Source organism: Tinamus guttatus, unplaced genomic scaffold, assembly GCF_059628265.1.
Source record: "Tinamus guttatus ecotype Peru unplaced genomic scaffold, ASM5962826v1 Tinamus_guttatus_pri_ptg000473l, whole genome shotgun sequence".
NCBI lineage: Eukaryota > Metazoa > Chordata > Aves > Tinamiformes > Tinamidae > Tinamus > Tinamus guttatus.
Window position 1 is genome coordinate 2,196,373 of NW_028289007.1, and position 19,219 is coordinate 2,215,591.

General features: G+C 45.2%; 1 protein-coding gene across 1 annotated transcript in view; it reads left to right on the forward strand.

Annotated features, from left to right (window-relative positions):
- AGPAT4 (1-acylglycerol-3-phosphate O-acyltransferase 4) overlaps positions 1–19,219 on the forward strand; it is a 52,966-nt gene that overhangs the window by 24,533 nt on the left and 9,214 nt on the right. The window contains exons 2-6 of the mRNA XM_010220593.2: positions 1,319–1,488; positions 8,487–8,648; positions 9,967–10,120; positions 14,911–15,013; positions 15,706–15,781. Of these exons, the coding sequence (XP_010218895.1) occupies positions 1,319–1,488; positions 8,487–8,648; positions 9,967–10,120; positions 14,911–15,013; positions 15,706–15,781 (665 nt within the window). The remainder of the gene's footprint in view (positions 1–1,318; positions 1,489–8,486; positions 8,649–9,966; positions 10,121–14,910; positions 15,014–15,705; positions 15,782–19,219) is intronic.

Sequence of the window (19,219 nt, forward strand, 5' to 3'; positions counted from 1 at the left end):
TAACTTGAACAGGGAAGAGAAAATCACATAGTCATGCCATCAGTTCAGTGAAAGAAGACGACTGTTTAATGATGATGTGAAATCTTCCAGCGAGGAAATTCCACTGATCCAGATACTCACAGACGTGTTTCACTGGTGCCATCCCAAATCGTGGGTTCCACCCAAATTCCAACAGAGCCTTTTCATCTACCATGGTAATGTCTGGATCGGGGCCTAGCCGTGGACAAATCAAATGGGACAGGGGCTTCAGAGTTCAAAGCTGCAGAAAACGTGTCTGTAGCCAAGGCTGGCAGCAGAGCGCCTTCTCCGAGCTCTACGAAATGGGCACGTTGCCGTGGAGAGAACTTTTCCAGGCAGCAGCTGCTCTGCTGGGCAGGAGACTTGGCTGCAGCTCCTCCCGCAGTGGTTAGCGAAGCCCTTGCTCCGCTGAAGCAAGCCTGGGAAGCCTCTTTCCTACAGGCCTGGGAAGAGCCGCGGCCCGAGGTCGAGCAGACGTCGAGACCAGCTACGTGCCGAGGGGCTTTGCCTGGGGGGCTTGGAGGCCTGCGAAGGCGGAGGCGCTGCGGGCTTGCTGGCACCCCTGGCTCTTCACTCGGCCTTGCCCTTGGGCCGCTTGCGTGAGCGGTCAGACTGCGAAGGGCAGCTCCCAGACGTGCCTCGTGCCTGTCGAAAGCGTTATGAACATCATCATCTCCAGTCCTGTGATGTGCTGATCCCTTCCCTGAGAGAAAGGCAAGAGGGGAAGGTGCTGTGGGCAGCACGTAGCATCCCTGCACGGTCTGCGATAGCGGGCTGGGCATGCAGAGAGCACTGCAGCTTGAGCCCGGCCAGCCAGGGGCCAAATGAGGCGGCCAGCGAGCTGGGCCGTGTTTGCTCTCCACACTTTAAAAATTCCAGAGCTCTTAGAAGCAGGAGGACCTATGTGTGGTGAAAATAAGCATGTTTCTCTCTCCTGAAAGCTTGTTTTGTTCTTCATAAAAGTCTGTTTTTCTATTTGCATGCAAATATTATAAAGTGTGAATGCTAATTTTACATGTATTTTGATAATTACATTTTTGATATTTAAATTGCAATGTTTAAATAACTGCTTTTTCTCAATATCACTGTGGATTTTTTTTCTCCCTCCTTCCATTTCATCTCCCTATTTCCCTTCCCCTCCCCATCCCCTCCTTGCTCTACCAATGTGTGGCTACGTGGGTTATGTTCAGCATTTCAGCTTCGCTGCAGCCCTTTCTTTACCATGTGTTGGCAACACGCTAACGATTTGTGGGTATGTATATCCTGTGTTCATTCACGTGTTTGTTGTTGTCTATTCCAGAGATGGTGATGTTGCTGGAATGGTGGTCAGGCACCGATTGCACCCTCTACACTGACCCAGAGAGTTACCACAAGTACGGGAAAGAGAATGCCATCGTAATCCTTAATCACAACTTTGAAATCGACTTTCTCTGTGGTTGGAACTTTTGTGAAAGATTTGGGGTCTTGGGGGTGAGTTCTGATTAGCATTTAAAACAAATTTCCTCTTCAATGATGCAGGAAAAAAACCCAAAATTCTTTGGTTTTGTAAGTTAACCAGTCTTTGTTCAGATTTCATTCAGCTGCTGTTTAGATTCTGAGAGATTAAATTAAAGCAATGCAATGGAAGTATTTAAAATGCTGAGACAGGATTGCTTTGGGCATTCACAGAAATTTTTAAAGCATTGCAATTAAAATTGATAAAGAAGGTATTTTTAACACGCAGAGCTGGTTACAACTGTTCCTTTCTGTATGCTTGCTAGGTCCTTCTCACATTCTCTGTGCTGCAGAAGGACGAGCTGTTAGGTGATTCCTTCCCCACAAACAGCAGGCTGGGTCTGCCCGCTCGCGGCTCGCCCTGCACGTCCTCCAGTGCGTCTGGGACAGCTGGAGCAGGAACGATGCAGCCTCTGCTGCCTCTTGGGTGGCTCAGGGGAAAGCAGTAGCCAGGCTATCCCAGAAGGGTGGGTGTAGCGATAGTGAGCCTACCTGCAGTTGAATATATCACTATGTTAGGCTAGGAGAACCTGTGTGTGTGTTTTCAGGGTTTCTTTTGTTTCCCCTGTCAGCTCGTGGGGATGATTCAAGCTCCCCTCCTAAACCAGCTTGACTTAATTCTGTGGTGGTGACGACATTCTCTGCCTCCAAGGTATTTGGAAAACAGTTTCTCCCTCCTATGAGCACAGACTAATAACTCATTTCAGTTATCTTCTGTAGCATCCTCTTCTAAGTTTTCTGCTGGCCGCCTGTCAAAGCCGTGGTGTTGGATTGTATCAAGCTGTGACTAGTTTTGGCCCTTCATTTGGGCCCTTTGAATTTCCTGGGTATTGAGGCATGACTTCAATCCCTTTTATATTACAATACATTTGCAAAATGCAAGTGTTGGAGGCCCAGCATATTGCTGAAATGGCTGTCGGCTCCTAGTTACCCTGAAGCAATTTGCCTATAATGTCTGGGGCTTGAGCACTGAGTTGGGGATATCGTCAAAGCCAGCAGTGCAGGCAGGGAAACTTGTTCATGGTGAGGAAAACGTTGGTACCAAGAGCTCTCCCTTGTCTCCATGTTTATTGTACAGCGGTGCTTCAGCTTTTCTAACTCCTTAAGCCTAGTGGCCACAGTTCTTAGATAAAGCTGTGTTTTAGAGGATCACAAACCATCAAGTTCAGAAAGCAAAAATGTTTTAAAAAAAAATCTTATACAAACCAATAAGGGCCTGCAAGGTCAAAAATCTCGTTTTACATTGATGCTTTGTGGTTGAATTGAGTCTATTAGCTTTAGTGATTTTTTTTTAATAGTTTCCCAAGATAACCAAATTCATGTTTTTATATTTTTTTCATTCTCCCTGCTGATAAGAAAACCACTGCCTGGAAGCATAAGTGTTGGACAGTTTTATACTCTATTGTGCTAAGTAGAAATATTTTTTCCTTTTTTTGGATCCTTACACTTATTACTCAATTTGTGTTTTTGCTAATCTTTTTATGCATAAAAACTATTTCAGTCTTCTGAGTGATGCACTGTGGTCTTGCTTCCCGTAACAACAATACGTAAGATGTGCAGAACCCCCTCAGCTATCGTTTTTTATGAGAATCGAAGGTGCTCAGAAGGAGGCTCATCTCTAGACCCGAGTTTTACAAAGCTTTAAGCTGGTGCTGCTCATGGAAGATGTGGTTCTGTCCTTACCATGTCTTTACACGTGCCTGTATGTTTTACCCTAGGGCATTTCTGTATTTTGGGGAATCGGCCCAGGGTCATCTTAACCGTGCTCAAACCAAGGCAGGAAACCACAGGACAAGCCCCACCTCCACAAATATTATCCTAGAATGGGTTCCTGAAGCTGTCACGCTGAGGGCTGGTCCTCCCCTGTCGTGATCACAGGCTGAGAGCAGATGTTTGGGGAAGGAGTGACCAAGACCAAGGGGCACATGCAGATACCCTTTTGCTAGGGGCATTCCCAGCCTCCTGCAGTTTGTGACTCAGGTGGGTTCCTGACTGTATGGGTTTCTGGGCTTTCTTCTCCATGAAGTTTGCATGGAAACTTAGCATCCACAACGTCTTGGTAAGCTGATCTCATGTCTTCTGCTGCCGAGAAGGGCAGTCTGGGACACCCCATCCCACATGTCTGTTCTTGTGCTCCTCTCCCTTGTGGCGCCCTGGTTCAGGCGGCTCCTAGCTCCCTCCTGCCCTGGCTGATCCAAGGGAAACAAGGGCTGCCTGGGACAGGGAGGCAGGAGGCAAATCGTGGCCAGAGGAAGGAGACTGGCATGTTTGGCTGCAGCAAACAGGCTACTAATGATGCCTCAAGTATATACCCAAATTCTCCCTGTTTTACACCTTGAACTTAAGCAAAATCAACACATTCTGTAACTTTTTTGCTTGGTTTTGTCCGTTTAAAAACAAAACTAAACTTCCTGAAATCATACTGCCTGTCTCGTCCCCAAAACAGGAGTCCTTCCTTTTTTCTCTTCTTTCTTCATGAGGATATGCAAACTGTTCCTCCTGGCTTTAGTTGGAACAGATATTTAATCTGCTCATGGTTGTGCTCCTTCATCTCTTTAGTCTCGTGTGTGTTATTGGTAGGTTTGTGAAATTGCATCCTCTCCTAATGACCCAGTTCCTGTATTTAACCGACATGAGGGGTACTTTGCTTTCATGACTGTTTTTAAACAATGTAGAGGAAAATCTGGCAAAAGGAACCTTTGAGTTGCTAAGAACACAGGAAGCAGGGGAGCAATAAAAAGAAAGTATATCAGCTGTAACATTTAATCTTAATTTCTAAGTGTGTGTGTTTTTTTTTTTTCTTTTAGAAATAGGATACTTTTGGAACATGCGTTCATAGTCTTAAGAGGTACCGGGTTGGCAGAGCTGAGGGAGAGATGGGAACCTATTCACTTATGGTGACAAAGGAGAAAGCAGCCCCATGAAGAAGCAACTCTGCGCCTGCTTTCAGGCTTGCAGGGTACTCCAGTTGCTCAGGCTGCCTCACTGGTTGGGCTCTTGTGCAGCTGACACCGCTAATGTATAAGTGTTTGCAGCACCAAATCACAGGAGATTTTTTGCTCAGACCCAGTTTACAAATGACTTGCAACTATATTCCACTTCTCTCTTCTGTGAAGGGCTCTCTTCATTTTGTTGCTTTGCTGTTTTGACAGCCACTGGAGGTCACATTTACCTGCCTCCTCATCCTCTGTATGTTCTGAGGAGGTAGCTAATACTAAGGATTATTACTAAGGATTGCACCAAAAACACATCAGTGTGCTCCCTGCCAGGATCCACCATGTTAGCTGCAGCCTGCTTTGCTGCTTCATATATCCAAGCAGTGATAAAAGAGTATTTTTTAGTAACCATTTTTTCCCAAGGTGATTTTTTTTTTGAAGTAAAGATCATTCTTATTAATCTAAAACTAAATCTTGTAGTTCACCTGTTTGTCTTCTGGTATCTTGAGTTTCATGTTATTGCTGATGGTCAGTCGGCACTGGCAAAACACAAACATTGCTCCAGTGTTGCTCCTTGTTAAGCTGACATCAAAATAGGTGCTGTTCAAAAAGGAATCACAGTTGCCAGCATGACTTTAATCCTTGGCAGGGGGACAGTGCAGAAAACCACTATGTAAAGAACTATAATTGCAAACTACCTTTTCAAAAACTTTCTCACCAGAATTATTTTTTTCACCCTAATTAAACTGTTATGCCAGGAAGATTTGATTTTAACTACAAACTGACTACAAACTGTTTTTGTTGAAGTGTGCTGAGCATGGTCTTAAACATGGATGTGAGAAGATATATATATATATTTTTTTTCCCCAGATCACTGTGGGATTAATTCTGGGATTGATAGGTTTGTGAATTTCAGTTACTTTTCAACACTATTTCCTATATGCATTTTAGTTAATGTATTATTAAAAAGTATTCTGATCATTCAGGCAGGCAATTGCATCTTATTGTTTAGAATTAACATGGCATTAGGGGATATATTTGGACACATATCCTATAAAATATTGCTGTGTTACCTTTCCAACATGGAAAAGTTTTTCAGTGTGAAGCATCACGAGTCTCGCTTCCTTTCTGGTAGGATGGCTGAGGAACTGAAGAAAGATCTTCTTCCCTCATCATGTCCTTCAGATTTTAATATGGAGGAGTGCTATATTTCAAAATAGAGCAAACAGTCATTAAAAGTACATCAATGCTGAGCTCATCATGTAAAACAAACAACTCACCAGGCAAATACCAGGTGCTGATGGTTCACAGCTGCAGTGAACCTGTTTTGAAGCTGTAGAACAAACTTAGTTTGACTCCCTCAGCCTGAGGGTTGCTTTCAGCTGTTCTTTTCATTTGATGATGAAGTGTTGGATAGCTGCAGCTGGCCATACAAATCAGGATTTTCTTTCTGTTACACCACAGCTGTGCAAGTACACATAAGGTAAACTTTTAAAAATCAAGTTTTATGTGATTTTATTGCAGTCATTAACAAAAGAAGTTTGTGGGTTTTTCCTCTGAACACAACTGGCCAAAAGAAACTAAATTCAGACCTGGATTAAAACGCTCCTACTCTAGATAAGCTGACATTGTGCAGTGGTAATTTCGTAAGACATCTTTGGGAGTCAGGCACTTCTAAACCTTGCTAATTCTAAAATCCCTTCATGAAGGCAACTTCCAGTGAGGTGTTTTTGGTGGGTTTTTTTTGTTTTTTTTGATTGATTGAATTTATTCCACTGAGCAAGCGGGACTGAAAGGTTGCAGGTGACCGTTGCATCTTTACAAAGGCACTTTAATAAAGAAAATAGAGTGGCAAAAGTAAAGCGCGGCTGCCTTCGTCCCCTTGCATCCTTACACAGGAGCTGTGCACGTGTGAACGACCAAAAGAGCAGGTTGTGGCTCTTGTTACTGTGGGAGGGGAGGCAGTGTGAGGGACAGGCCTCGTGTTTCTCCCTCACAAGAGCGATTGCACCAGCCTAGTGCACGGAGGAGTTTCTGCCCCCTCATGAGCTGGGTGTCGTGAGCCTGACTTCTACTTGTAGCCGTGGTGCAGAGCACGAAGGAGCGCGAGAGGATTTAGCTGTTGCTCTTGTGCATCCAATGCGCTCAAGTGTCTAGCAAAGCACTTCAGAATCTTAAAAAGCGAACAGGAATGTGCGCTGGGGAAGGCTCCAAGCATCCGTGCTGCCTTTGTGGATGCAGCCACACCGTGTGACGCCCTGACACCCCAACAGCAGGTCTACCTGTGCTTCAGTGCAAAAACCAACAGCAGTAACTTTCCTGCACCTTGTTTAATTTATTTCCACTTGCTTTTTGGGCTAGAATTCCCACATTTTAAAGTTTGGGAGGGAGACCCGCTGGGCAATCTTCGAGATGGTGTTGCAGAGGCCTCGTACATCGTCTGCAGAGCACGCTGATACTTGCTTATGTTCTTACGACGCGGAGCACTTACCGTACATCAGCTGTAAGAGAGTGTCTCTTCCCTCTCTTTTGCTTGTTTGCCTCATTTCTGTGCCATGGGTTGGGCTGCCAGCTGCAGCTGGGGGCTGATGCCTTGCTCCATCGTCACTGAAGTGGCCAGTGGTCCCTTGAGGCTGAGCCGTCACCAGAGGTTCTGGCCTTATCTGTCTCTCTTGGCGCTGCTGCTGCCCTCCAAGTGCTTGAGGAGGAGAGCAAGGCCTTGCAAGGCGTTAAATCATTTGGCAGAATTAATTCCTGGAGTCTTGGAAAGAGAGTTGGGTCGTGTCTTTTTCCTGCTCTGCTTCTGGATAGGTTCGTAGTGAAGCTGTGTCGTGTGTGCTTAGCTTCCAAGGCTCGTGAGCTTTTAGATCACTTAATTATTTAAGGTATTTTTCTTCTTAAGGAAGGAGAGAAGATGAGAGAAGTGAGCTGAGATAAAAAAATTAGGTCAAGTCCCTTTTCCCTAGTAATCAAATGAACAAAAATGTCCCCAAAAAAAGCAAATGGGTTTGTTTTGATGATAATTGCTTAACTAATTGTTGCCGGTGAAACGTTGTGGCCGGAGGCCATCTGAGGAGCACTGGGATGGAATGGCTTACGATCACATAATGCAGACTGGGCTGTCAGGGCACCCCTCTCTCTTCTAGAAAACGTCTGTCTTTTTCAGCAACTGCTGAAACAACATTTTTTGCACACATACATGCCATTTCTAGTCATTAAATAACAAAGTGAGTCATTCCATAACCAAGTGAAGTGTGAGGGTGTAGCGAGGTGGGCTGTTCTGGAAGGCAGGAAGAGAGCTAGTAGAACCAGCCCTGCCCAGGGGGGCGTCCTTCGGAAATGACCGGGGAATTAAGCTCTGGATGAGGATTTGAAGCTTGGTGAGTGCTCCGTCTGCTGTAGGCTCCTTGGGGAGGGTCTGGACAGATCCCTTTGGTGTCTGTCTTGCACCGGTAAGCCAGGACCTGGCTTCTTGACTCTTGAGGGTCATGAGGGAGATTCACGGCCTAGGTGTGCTCCAGCCCTCCGCACACGGGGGCTGCGGGTGCGGGGTGCGTGTTGCTCCCTGCGCTGCTGAGGCGCGCGCAGCGGCGCGCCGTGAGGCGCCTTCCTGCCCGGAGCAGCCTCTGCGCGCGGCCAGCGGCTCTGGCCTTGGGGAGCAGCACAGCGGCAAGGGATCCCGGGGAAACGGGGCTTCCTGCTTCCCCAGGGGCTGCTCGAATGGAAAGCTTCGTTTTACATAATTGCTTGTTAGGTCTTTTGCTTGTGTTCCTCAGGGTTTGAAGGAGCTAGACACGTGTGTTTTGTTTCAGGGCTTGGGTGTTTAAAAAAAACATTTATTTAATACTGGAAGTCATCTTTCATGCAGATATTCTGGGATCAGATTCTACCATTCTATCATGAGTGGAAAACATTTTTATTTTGCTTTTGCACTGGTGTTAAAACCGGGACTGCTCAGCAAGAATCAACTGTGCATGTGTCGTGTTCACACAGAACTGGCTGCATGGTCTGGTTTATTTTCTCTGCTCTGCCTTGCAGAGTTCGAAAGTGCTTGCAAAGAAGGAGCTCTCCTACATGCCCGTCATTGGCTGGATGTGGTATTTCCTGGAGATAGTCTTCTGCAAGCGTAAATGGGAGGAAGATCGGAAAACAGTCATACAGAAGTTGCTGAATCTCCGGGACTACCCTGAAAACTTTTGGGTGAGTGACAAGTAGCGAGTGGAGTAGCCAGTGCTGCAGCGACCAGAGTCCTAGTTCCCCTGAGCCCATGATGGTGAGAGACACATTCAATTAGGGAAACGGTGTCTTAAGCAGCCTCACAGTGGCCTACCAAAATTGATCTCTTTCAAGGTGGTTTCCTAGTGAAGATGTATGTGCCTCGTTCTCTGAAACGAAACTTCTCTTCTGATTGCTCCTGCTTTCAGTCAGCCCGAGGCAATCACAGCTGAGCTACGTGTTTGGATCCTGTTGACGTGACTTCTGCCCGGGGGCTGTCTAGCGGAGGGAGCCTCTTTCGTTTCTAGCTGCCTTCTCCCGTATCGATTTGCCTCTGCCCTGTGGCTTTTCAAACGGGCCTAATGCCTTTTTGCAAACCTGGACAGTTCAGCAGCAATTTGTGAGCAAGTCCACCACCCCCCCTTTATATATTGCCCTAGAGGGATTACTAAGGTGGTATTATACCTGCTAGTAATGGAGATTAAGTTGTTGGTGTTCAAATGGGGTTAATTCGGAGCGGAGTTTTAGCTTGTGATCTCATGGCAAAAGAGACAGCGAGTGCAGCTTGTATGCAAAAAGGCAGAGCATGGCGGGTGAGCTGCAAGGATTTTCTCAGCAGTTTATGTTTCGTCAAGGTATTCAGCAGTATGTGATACACTGGTAAAAGTGTTCCTAGGGGGGCTGGCTGCTTGGCTAGCTTTCTTCCATCTCTGTTTTCATGGGCTAAATTGTAGCTGTGGATTATCAGGACTTTGCTTGTGCTGTTCCACCACGCTCCCTGTTAGTTTACGTTTAGGCTTAGCAGAAAGCAGCCGAGCAGGTGGTAAATGGCCAAAGATGTGTATGTCCTGCCATGCCTGCCAGCGGCCACCTCGTAATTGCTGAGGTGTGAGCAGCTGCACTGTGCAGCTCCTCTGGGGAGGGAGCTGCTCCCTTGTCCTGCGTGGGTTACCAGCCCAGTCCCTGGCATCTGAGGGGCCTTGAGAGAGCGTTGGTTGTAGCGGGGCAGGAGGGCTGGAGGGGAGAGCACCGAAGCATTTGCTGGAAATGTTTGTTTTGGACGCTCACTGTATTTCAGTTACAGTGTCACCAGAGCGCCCTGCCATCGTTAAGAGATTTGGGGGTTGGCTGATTGGTTTGCGTCTAGCTCCAGGGAGAGGAGTTATTCAGATGCACATCGGGCTGTACCTGTCTTTGCTAGCAGTGTTCGTTTGTGCTGCGTTGGTGGGAGTTGGAGAAAGCTCTGTTCAAACAGATCTGCGCCTCGGTCTGCTTTCTAACCGTGGTCCTGTCCCGCCTGCAGTTCCTGATTCACTGCGAGGGCACGAGGTTCACAGAGCAGAAGCACCAGATCAGCATGCAGGTAGCCGACGCCAAGGGCCTGCCCAAGCTCAAGTACCACCTGCTGCCGCGGACGAAGGGATTCGCTGTCACCGTGCAGTGTTTGAGAAATGTAGGTAAGGAAAGTCACAAGGAATCAGCATTATATGGTCATTTCAGTTAACTGCTGTTGCTTTGCCCTGCTCTCTTTTTTCCCTGAGCAGAAAAGCACTGAAACTCTCTGATCTTTCTTCCACTAGTTTGCAGTGTTGGGCTAGCAAAACCCTGGGACATTTTTTTTTTCTTTCCTCTTTGTTTTCTGCTTTTGTGAGTCTGTATTGGGGGTTGGAGCGTTCGTGCCCCCTCTTTCAGTTGGAGGATTGACACTCCCAAAGACTAGTATTTACTGTACTACAGAGAAATCCTATTCAAAGTTAAATAAATTCTGTTGTTTCAGAGAAACTAAGATTTCCTCAGGTAAATATTTATATCACGTAACGTCAAATTTTTGTCAAAATGTGTTCTCCTTTAATATTTACTACAGAAATTCAAACACTTTAGACCTCTGTGGATTTGAGAGGAGGGGGACAGACCTCTTCTGAATGTATATGTAGGAGAGGTTTGTCAGTAAGGTTTTTCCTCATTGTAGAGCATAATGCTAATGTTAAGCAGAATTTACTTTTTCTCTCTTTTCTCTTTCCTCCCTCTGGTTACTTCAGTTGCATTTAGAATGTGATTGGTAAGAATATGGCATGCACATTTCCTCTTGCTTTTAAAGTATTTTTCTTTATAACTAGTACAATTCAGTGAAGTCTTCCACTGTTTAGTTTTCTGGACATAGAAATGACAATGCTGAGTTGCTGTACTCAGTAGCTACAGTACTTTTTGGATTTGGAGGATTTGTATGCTATTAGAAGGCTGATATATTTAGGAAGATAAAAAAGGCAGTGTTCTAGCTCCGCTGAAGTTGTCATAACTCCTTTTGCCTTTGGTGAAGCTATGTTTTCATCTGGCAGATCTGGGATAGCTGCAGTACAAAAAAATTCCTCAGTCAGCTGTCTTGCTGTCCATCATGTCTCTTCAATTCTCCATGTCCTCTTGCAAGTCAGGTAGATGATATCAGTGTTGTAGCTTGTCAGGCACTGACAAATTGCCTCCCGCAGAATGCATAGCATAGCTTGGATCTCGTCTGTTGCACAGGGAGGGAAGTTGTGTGCAGTGTTGAGCAACTCTCCGAAGGGTACAATTTAACCTTCCCTTTTTGAAAAAGCAAGACTGTCCTGCTAAGGAGGAGGGGAGACCGGCCTACAGCATCCTGCTTTTTCGCTTGTTACTCTGTGTAAAGCAAACAGAACATGGTGTGGCTTGTAATCATACGAGTAACGGATTTGTGGGGACACGCTTCAAATGGAAATTAACAATTTTGGGGATCCCAAGTTCATTCTTTGAAAAGTGTGCATTCATGAGTTTCACTACAGTAGAACCTTTTACTATCCTAAATATCTGAAGCACTTTTAGAAAAGTGAGACTTGGATTGCTAAATTGCTTATGTAGTTAGGGAAGAGTGTATTACTACCTCAGTCAGCAAGCAGTGACTTGCTGGATCAGACAAGTTAAGGCTAATGAGAATTTAGGATTTCTGTGCTAGGTAGAGCTCAATGAGAAGCACAAAACAGCCTAGCTTTTCATAGATACTTGCTGTTAGTGTAAAAATCCAGCCAACATCCCCTAAGCAAAGGAGTCTTGTTTGATAGTTGATCAGAGACAGCTGTCATCTGCAAATTCCTGTGGATATATTGCTGTACCTGCCATGTCACTTCCTGCAACGTGCAAGTTACTCTTGGGATCTCTCCCCTGGAGAGAGGGGGAAGAAATGAAGAGCATTTGAAAGGCTTTCAGAGTGACAAGAAAGCCTCTTTTTTTTTTTATAGAGAATATGATGCAACTCTGTTTTGTCAGAACCCATAGTCTAAAAATGTAAGTTCTTCCTAGAAGTTACTCCCTTTTTATGTGAATGCCAACAGGATTGACCACTTCTCTTTCTCTTAACCTGCAGTAATAACTGGTGCCCAATTAATAAGCAATGACATGTTGCTGTAGGTGTTGATATATGCAGACTCTCAATATATGCATGTCTACTGTGTAGAAACTTGTGGATTTTCTTATTTTCTTTTACATATTCCTATGGATATATGCCTGTGATCTGACTTGTTCACTGTGTGTGCCTCAAGCCCCACGGTTACGCTGTGCTTTGTAACCTGGCCCAGCAACTGACCACATGTCCCTTGCTCACATTAAAGTCTCAAATTGCATAATCCAAAGAGCATCAGGGTGACAGCTGCTGGACTGGGCAGAGAGGGCGGTGGTGCTTGGTGAGCCCAGAGCTTCATCTTGGCCACTGCTGCTCCAGGCATCCTCAGGCAGGCGACTCTTGAGGGGTGACCTGTGTCTCGGCGCAATTCGCCTCCGTCCTGGTGACCAGGAGATCCGTGGTGGGGTGTCCCTGCACCCCCCTGCAGGGCGCCACACGGAGCTGTCGAAGCCGTCGTGTCAGAGCCATCTTGTAGAAAAACAGCTTCAGATACAGCTGGTTTAATAAGGTAGGAAGATGTGTGCATGGAGAAATGCCTTCATCCTCAGTCGTACTGTATCAGTGGGTATAAACGTGTATTTCGACAAAAATATTCTTCACACAAATGGAATATAAAGGACCTCCCTGCCCTATTCAGGCACTGAACCTGGCACTGCCAGCCTTGTCCTAAAATTTCAAGGACCCATTAAAAATGTAAGAAAACACTTTCTAAATATGTAACCCAGAGATTTCTTAAGTCTGCTAAGCATACAGTTGTCTGCTGTAATACTATAAAGGGAACCAAAAGCGAAATATACAGAAGGGAATTGCTGAGATTTTCAAAAATAAAACAGAAAACCTAGCTTCTTTTATCAGAAAACAGCAATTCAGCTGAACAAATTTGTTTGGAGTTGAGATCTGTTTTGAGCCTCTGGAAAGGCTTGATATTGATGAACTGGCTTTGTTTTTTAATGAAAATATATTTTGATTTAAGAGATCTTTTTTTTTAAGTGCATGTCATTCCATAATTAAAGCAAAACTTCTGAAACATTGCCTAAATTAGGCAATAAGACAGTTGGAGTGTTTTTAACCTTTTTTTTTTTAAAAAAATCTGATTTAGAACAAGAGATTTTTGGACTCAGTTCTTGGATGAGAAATACACTTCTTGTCTAGTTTTAAATGTGGTATTTAAAAAGATTAATAAAAAATAACACAGCACATTAGTGCTGCTTTGGTTGCGGAAGCTTTCTGGTAAATTTGAATCATATGTAGTCTTTTTTGACACTTGTACAGATGTTCTTCTTCTGCACTTTCAAAATAGAAAAGCTGTAAAAGCCTTAGGTAACTCTATTTCCAGCTGTACTAGAGGTCTGTTTACTCCCACATCCGTTATTGTTGTGTTGCATTTCCCTTGCTTTGCAACTAGAAGATTTCAGTGTGTTATTCAAAAGAGAGTGAGTTTGGGCTGACAACTCGGTGGGAGACGGAAAGGCAGACGGAATACAGAGGAATGCAGTTGTGCATAGCAGGCAGTCTGTACGCAGGGGCATAGGGCTGGTCTCTGTTTTCAGGACTTCCTCGCATGCTACGAATTCTGTTTTGCAACAACCACCACTGTGGTGAATTTCTGCTGGGCTGAGTGTTGTGCCTGAGCTATATTTGTCTCAAAAAGCTAGAGAGACTTCAAAAATAAACCCAGATCTGCCCTGCAGAATAGAAGGCTTTGCTAGGTGGGTCCAAGAGCTCTTACAGTAATAATAATAAATAATAGTAAGAGTTCCCTGCCATGCTTGTTACTGCCAAACTCCAGAGGAGGAAGCCCAAGTACAGCAGGCTGCAGATGAAGTGTGTGTAGTCGCTCCTGTTGTTGTTGTCATCGATCCTGGAATTCATACCATGTTGCACAAGCAGCGTCAGTGTCCAGAAAACTGATCTCTGCTAATTTTGTGACACACCAAGAAAACAATGTCTCTAAGGCTGCATTAGCAATAAGGAGATAGTGAGGATAACGTATAAGCTAGTTCCGATCCTGCATGCAAAGATGGTTACTTTCGAAACACTTTGCTTTAAAACTCTGAATATTTTTCCTGAGAAATTTTTATTTTGCTGCTGTTTGAAGGACACTCAGAATGACTTTTACAGATGCTTTTAGCATTACCCCGGAGCCCAGTCCTGCAGAAAGAGTGTTCTCCAAGAGCAAGGCTTGGGAGCAGTTCGGGCTGGGACAGGCAGGTGGGGGTTGCCCTCACCACACAGAAGATCCCTTCGTAGTGGTGACCAGCTTGCAGGCCTCGTGGCCCTCTTGCTGTAGGATGGCCCCACAAACTTTATCCACTCCTAGTCAAGCTGGAAGTATTGTTCATTGTTTTTTAAGCATTTATCTGCCTGCTTAATTTGCTCAGTTCTGGGGGCTTTTGCCTTCTGTCACCTCACACTGAGCTGTGCAAGTTGGTAGTTTTCCAACCATTAAGATTTTCTCTAAGGTGGCACTTCCACTGTCAGTCACTTTAACTTCGTGTTCCCTGTCCCCAACACCCTGCCCTCGAGGGGGAGGGACAAAAGTGGAGAACAAACGCTCCAATTCTACTGACATAGTTCCTGAAGGGGTCACTTGATATTTGGCCTCTTTAACAGTATTGTGGAATACTGTGTTGTCATCTTTCTGTTGGTGACAGCTGGAACTATGGTGCTGTGGCTGATGTTCATGTTTAAATGTGCTCTTTGTTTGAGAGACTGTTCTGCTCATTTGGTGTTTTACCAAAGAATCACTTTACTTTTAGTTTCGTTCATCAAAGGGACTGTGATAAAGAATTGCTTTTGCTATGGTAATCACATATCCTGTTTTTCTTCTTGCAGTTTCGGCAGTCTATGATTCAACACTCAATTTTAGAAATAATGAGAATCCAACATTACTGGGAGTTCTAAATGGAAAGAAATACCATGCAGATTTATATGTGAGGTAAGCAATGTGCGTTTAATTTCTTTTTGGCATACCAAATTGCAGGACCAGCTGGCCCTACCTGCCTGTGTGGGCCCCTCTGCTAACAGTGTGTGTCATGTGTGCATCTTTCTGCTTTTCATTTTAGCCCTTGCAGCCTGCTCCAAGTCAGTCTAACAGAGAAGGAAAGTTGTTTTTCAGGGCTCTGTGTAACTACTGTCCATTCTGGCCTTTTCAGCTTGCTGTGAAGCTCTTCCACTCAGCATGAACATTGGGCAAAACTTGTTTGGGGCGTTGATATACAAATGTTCCTCGAAATCCTCCATGTCTGCTTATAATGCTATAGGGGTTGCGCATGATAGAAACCTTTATGGATGGTCTTGTTTGTCTCTGTTTCTATTGCCATGACTTCCAAAGGTTCTCTCCATATTGAACAAAGCAAGACCTAAGGTCACATCTATTTTATTACAGTGCAAGTAGACATATATAAAATATATAAATCTAAATAATCATTAGAAGTTATTGTTGGCATTCCTAAATATAGAGGACAAGGAAAATTCTTCAGAAGAGTCAAGGGGCTCTTTACCCAAATGTCTGTAGAAAAATGTAGTAGAAAAATGTAACGAGTATAGTAGTAAGAAAAAAAAAAAGTGATATTCACCATCATTGAATTATTAAATATTTTTGTTATTTCTCTTGTTTACTATTTGCAGGCGGATTCCGTTAGAGGAAGTCCCACAAGATGAGCGGGAATGTTCTAACTGGCTCCACAAACTGTATCAAGAAAAGGTGGTAGTGTTGTTTTTGTTTTGTTTTGCCTGGAAGTTACTGAGGAGCCACCAGTGCTCAGTTATTTATACTGGTAGTGGATGTTTGGGGTCTTTGCAGTGTGCATAACGTACACCTGGAAGGTTTGGGGGCTGGGGTGTTCTGAGGTTTTTTCGTGTGCTTGGGACAGGTGCTCTGGAACCTCTGCACCTTCTCTGGAAGGGCAACCTCAGAAAGAAAACAGTTCATTTCTCTTTTAGAGAGTTGCATAGGGATTAGTAGAAGGGTGTTCTTTTTTTTTTTTTTTTTTTTTTTCTCCTCCCTTCCTCCCTTCAAGGTACATCCTAAATCAAGAAGTAACACTTGAGCTGAATGAGTTATGCCTAGTTTTAATAGATACAACTGTTTTGTCTCATTTTAGCTGGATGGGTTTTATTTAATTATTTTTATGACCAAAGCAAGTAACTAATATTAAGTGGACAGGCTGTTGATTTTCCTTCATGTTGTGTACACAGAGGATATCATGCGTTTAAGATCCCTAATTCCATAGGATAGGGAATTGTGTGCTTGTTCAGTATTGCTTCTTCTTGTGTTTGTTTGCTTTTCTCCTCAAATTTCAAGTGCATTCTTCACATTATCAGAGTATGTTCCTCAAGTTTCTTGTTTTTATGAACATCTTGCACCTTTTTGCAGAAAGACATTATGTTACCTTTTGGCCTGTGTTTTGTGTGCTGGAATATAAATGGAAATAGTCCTTTAGTTGAACGCTACAACAATCTGCTTCCTACTGCTATCACTTTGTTTCTAGCCCTGTTTCATGTTCCTAAGATAGTGTTTAGACATTTGCAAGACAAGAACATAAACTGAATGAGTGTGATGATTCTTTTCCTGAATCTCTCATTGAATCCTTTGCATTTTTTCATTTCAAGTTTTCATTATTTTATTTGGCAAACACTCAGTTATTTCTAGTTCAAACAAAGTGTGCATCCATCCTGCTTTCTTCTTTATAACAGCTTAGTTTGCTGGCTGATTAAATTTGTAGCTTCCCTTTTAACTATAGCAGGAAGGAATGTGTTTTCAGTTTTCCTTTAAAAGCTTTTTTTAAAAAAAAAAATATGTTTTTGATCCTCTTTTAGCTGTTTGTCAGTGAAATCTTATTTCACGGCAGTTATTTCTTATTTACAAAAGCCCATGTCTCTGTAAAACCAGACTCTTTTGGAGAATACAGATCATTTGTTTATACTGGGAAGCAAGGGAAAACTTGCTAAGAAATTCGAGATAAAGCCCAAAGGGGAGAAAAAAAAAAAAAAACTCACAATTCTGTTTCAGCCTTCTGATGTGATTCTTTAAAAAAATCTTTGGCTTTTAGGTTGGATAACAAACAGCATTGCTGCCCAAGTGCTGCTTCCGTAAAATGAAATCTCTTTCAGGTTAATGTCTTCAGAATTGGTAAATACTTATATGATAAAGCATATTAGGACAATCTCCATTCAGAGAGCAGTAATTCCTTGCAGCACACGTGCTCATCAGCTGCTTTGTCTGCCTCCTGCCTCAGGAGGTGTGCGCTGCGGCAGGCGCGCTCCGCTGCGGCTCCCGGCGCGCTCGCAGGTGCCGCCGCTTGTTTTCAGCGATTCCATAGCACCTCCTGCAGCACCTCCTGCTGCTCTGAGCGTGGGGTGCCCTGTGCTGCCTGCTGCCTCGGGGGCACCTTAGCCACGAGGTTTTGGGCTCTTGGCAGAGTTTCACAATGAAGTTTGGCCCCTGCAACCCTGCTGTCTGCGTGCAGGTGTCCTCAGGGGCCTTTTTCACCTGGGAGCCGCCCAGAGCTAACTCATCTCTGCTCTTTTCCTTGCGAGTCCCTCTGCAGCTCAGGTGCGAAAAGAGGTGGGGGAAGCAGGGACATTCTGCAAGGTTCTGCTCAAACTACTCCAGCGTAAATGTGGAATGTTTGGCCCTGAAGGTGCTGTGATCCTTCGGCCCTGCTTTCCTCAAGGCACGACAGCGTGTGTGTATTACTTTTAGCCTTTCCCCCCTTTTAGGGACTGCATGGAGGCCTTTACATTAATAGCAAAGCTCCTGCCTGCCTCGCTTCTTTACTGAGCAGTGCCGAATGATGCTTTAACAGCAGAATTGAGCAGCGGGCCTGGAGCAGGGGCAGAGCACCAGGCTGCAGAGCTGTGCAGCTGCGAGGGCGGCGTGCGAAGCGGTCGGAGTGGCCGGTGACACCGACTGCAGACGTGGGGAGCGCGGCCCTTCCCGACCGGCAGTGCCCCGCGCTCCTGGAAACCACGCGCTCTCCGTGCTCACCCCGGCCTGCATCAGCAGCCTGTCCTTACGCTTCTTCCTCGCGAGGGGGGCAAATTTTGTCTTCCTGCAGGTGGCCAGCACAGTGTTGGTTAAAGCCCTTGGCTATTCCTTCAAACGCTCTCCTTGCCTCCAGCAGGGACTTCACTAAGGAGCTATTGCCTACTAGTTACAACTTTGTCAGCCCTTGCCTAGATTTTGAGGACTTTTTTTTTTTTCACCTCCTTACCGCCTCCGCTCCTGGAATAGAAGTGCTGCTCGAAAGTCTGTTTTTCCATTAAAAAGAGAGTAAGTCTCTAACTCTTCTCACTTGCAAGAGAAGTGTGGAAAACATAGCAGGAAGATACATGGCGAATTGCCCCCAGGGAATTAGCAAAGCGCAGCTGAAGAGGGGAAGTCTACAGAACGTTAGTGTTGGGGAGCGAGGATGTTTGTGGATGCTCCGTCTGTGTGAACGTCGTGGAAGGGCGGCAGTGGGGCCTCCCTTGGCAGAGCTGAGCTGAAGACCCGCACGAGGCCGGACGACAGGCGTCCCCCGGCTTCCCCCGTCCCTTTGCCACCCCCCTGTCTGGAGTGAATCGGGTTCAGGAGGGGCACTGGCCGAGCATGTTCCCAAATCTGGGAATAACACTGGAGCGGGTGAGACTTAGCGCAAGCTGAGAAGCTGTGCAGGGATCTGGGGACAGGGATGGGAAGGGTGGTGTTGAGGAGCATCGTGGGGTCAGACCCTGACTTGAGCTGTTCATGAATCGCTCACAAAAGCCCAGATCAACCTGTAAACCCCTTCTGCAGGGAATATGAGCACTTGTAAGGGCAAGGAATCCTGGCTGAGCTGAGGAGTCATTCCCCACTGCGGCGCAAAGTGTGGAGTGGAGATGCAGGCTGCCGTGGCCTTCGGTCCCCCGTGTCCGACCTCTTGCTGAGACCTCGCTGACCAGTTTGCTGCACCTAATGCCAAGGAAAACCAGCAGAAGGGAAAACAAGCCTGCTTTTAAAAGCATGTCCTGATTTCTGCCTGTAGTCATGGGCCCCCTAATGGTGCTAGCGGTAATAGTCAGAAATCCTTAATTTTCTCTGGGTGTTACTGGTATTTAGAAGCCTAATCATATATAGGAGAATTCAGTTTAGTAATGATGAGCAGCTCTGTGTTGAACT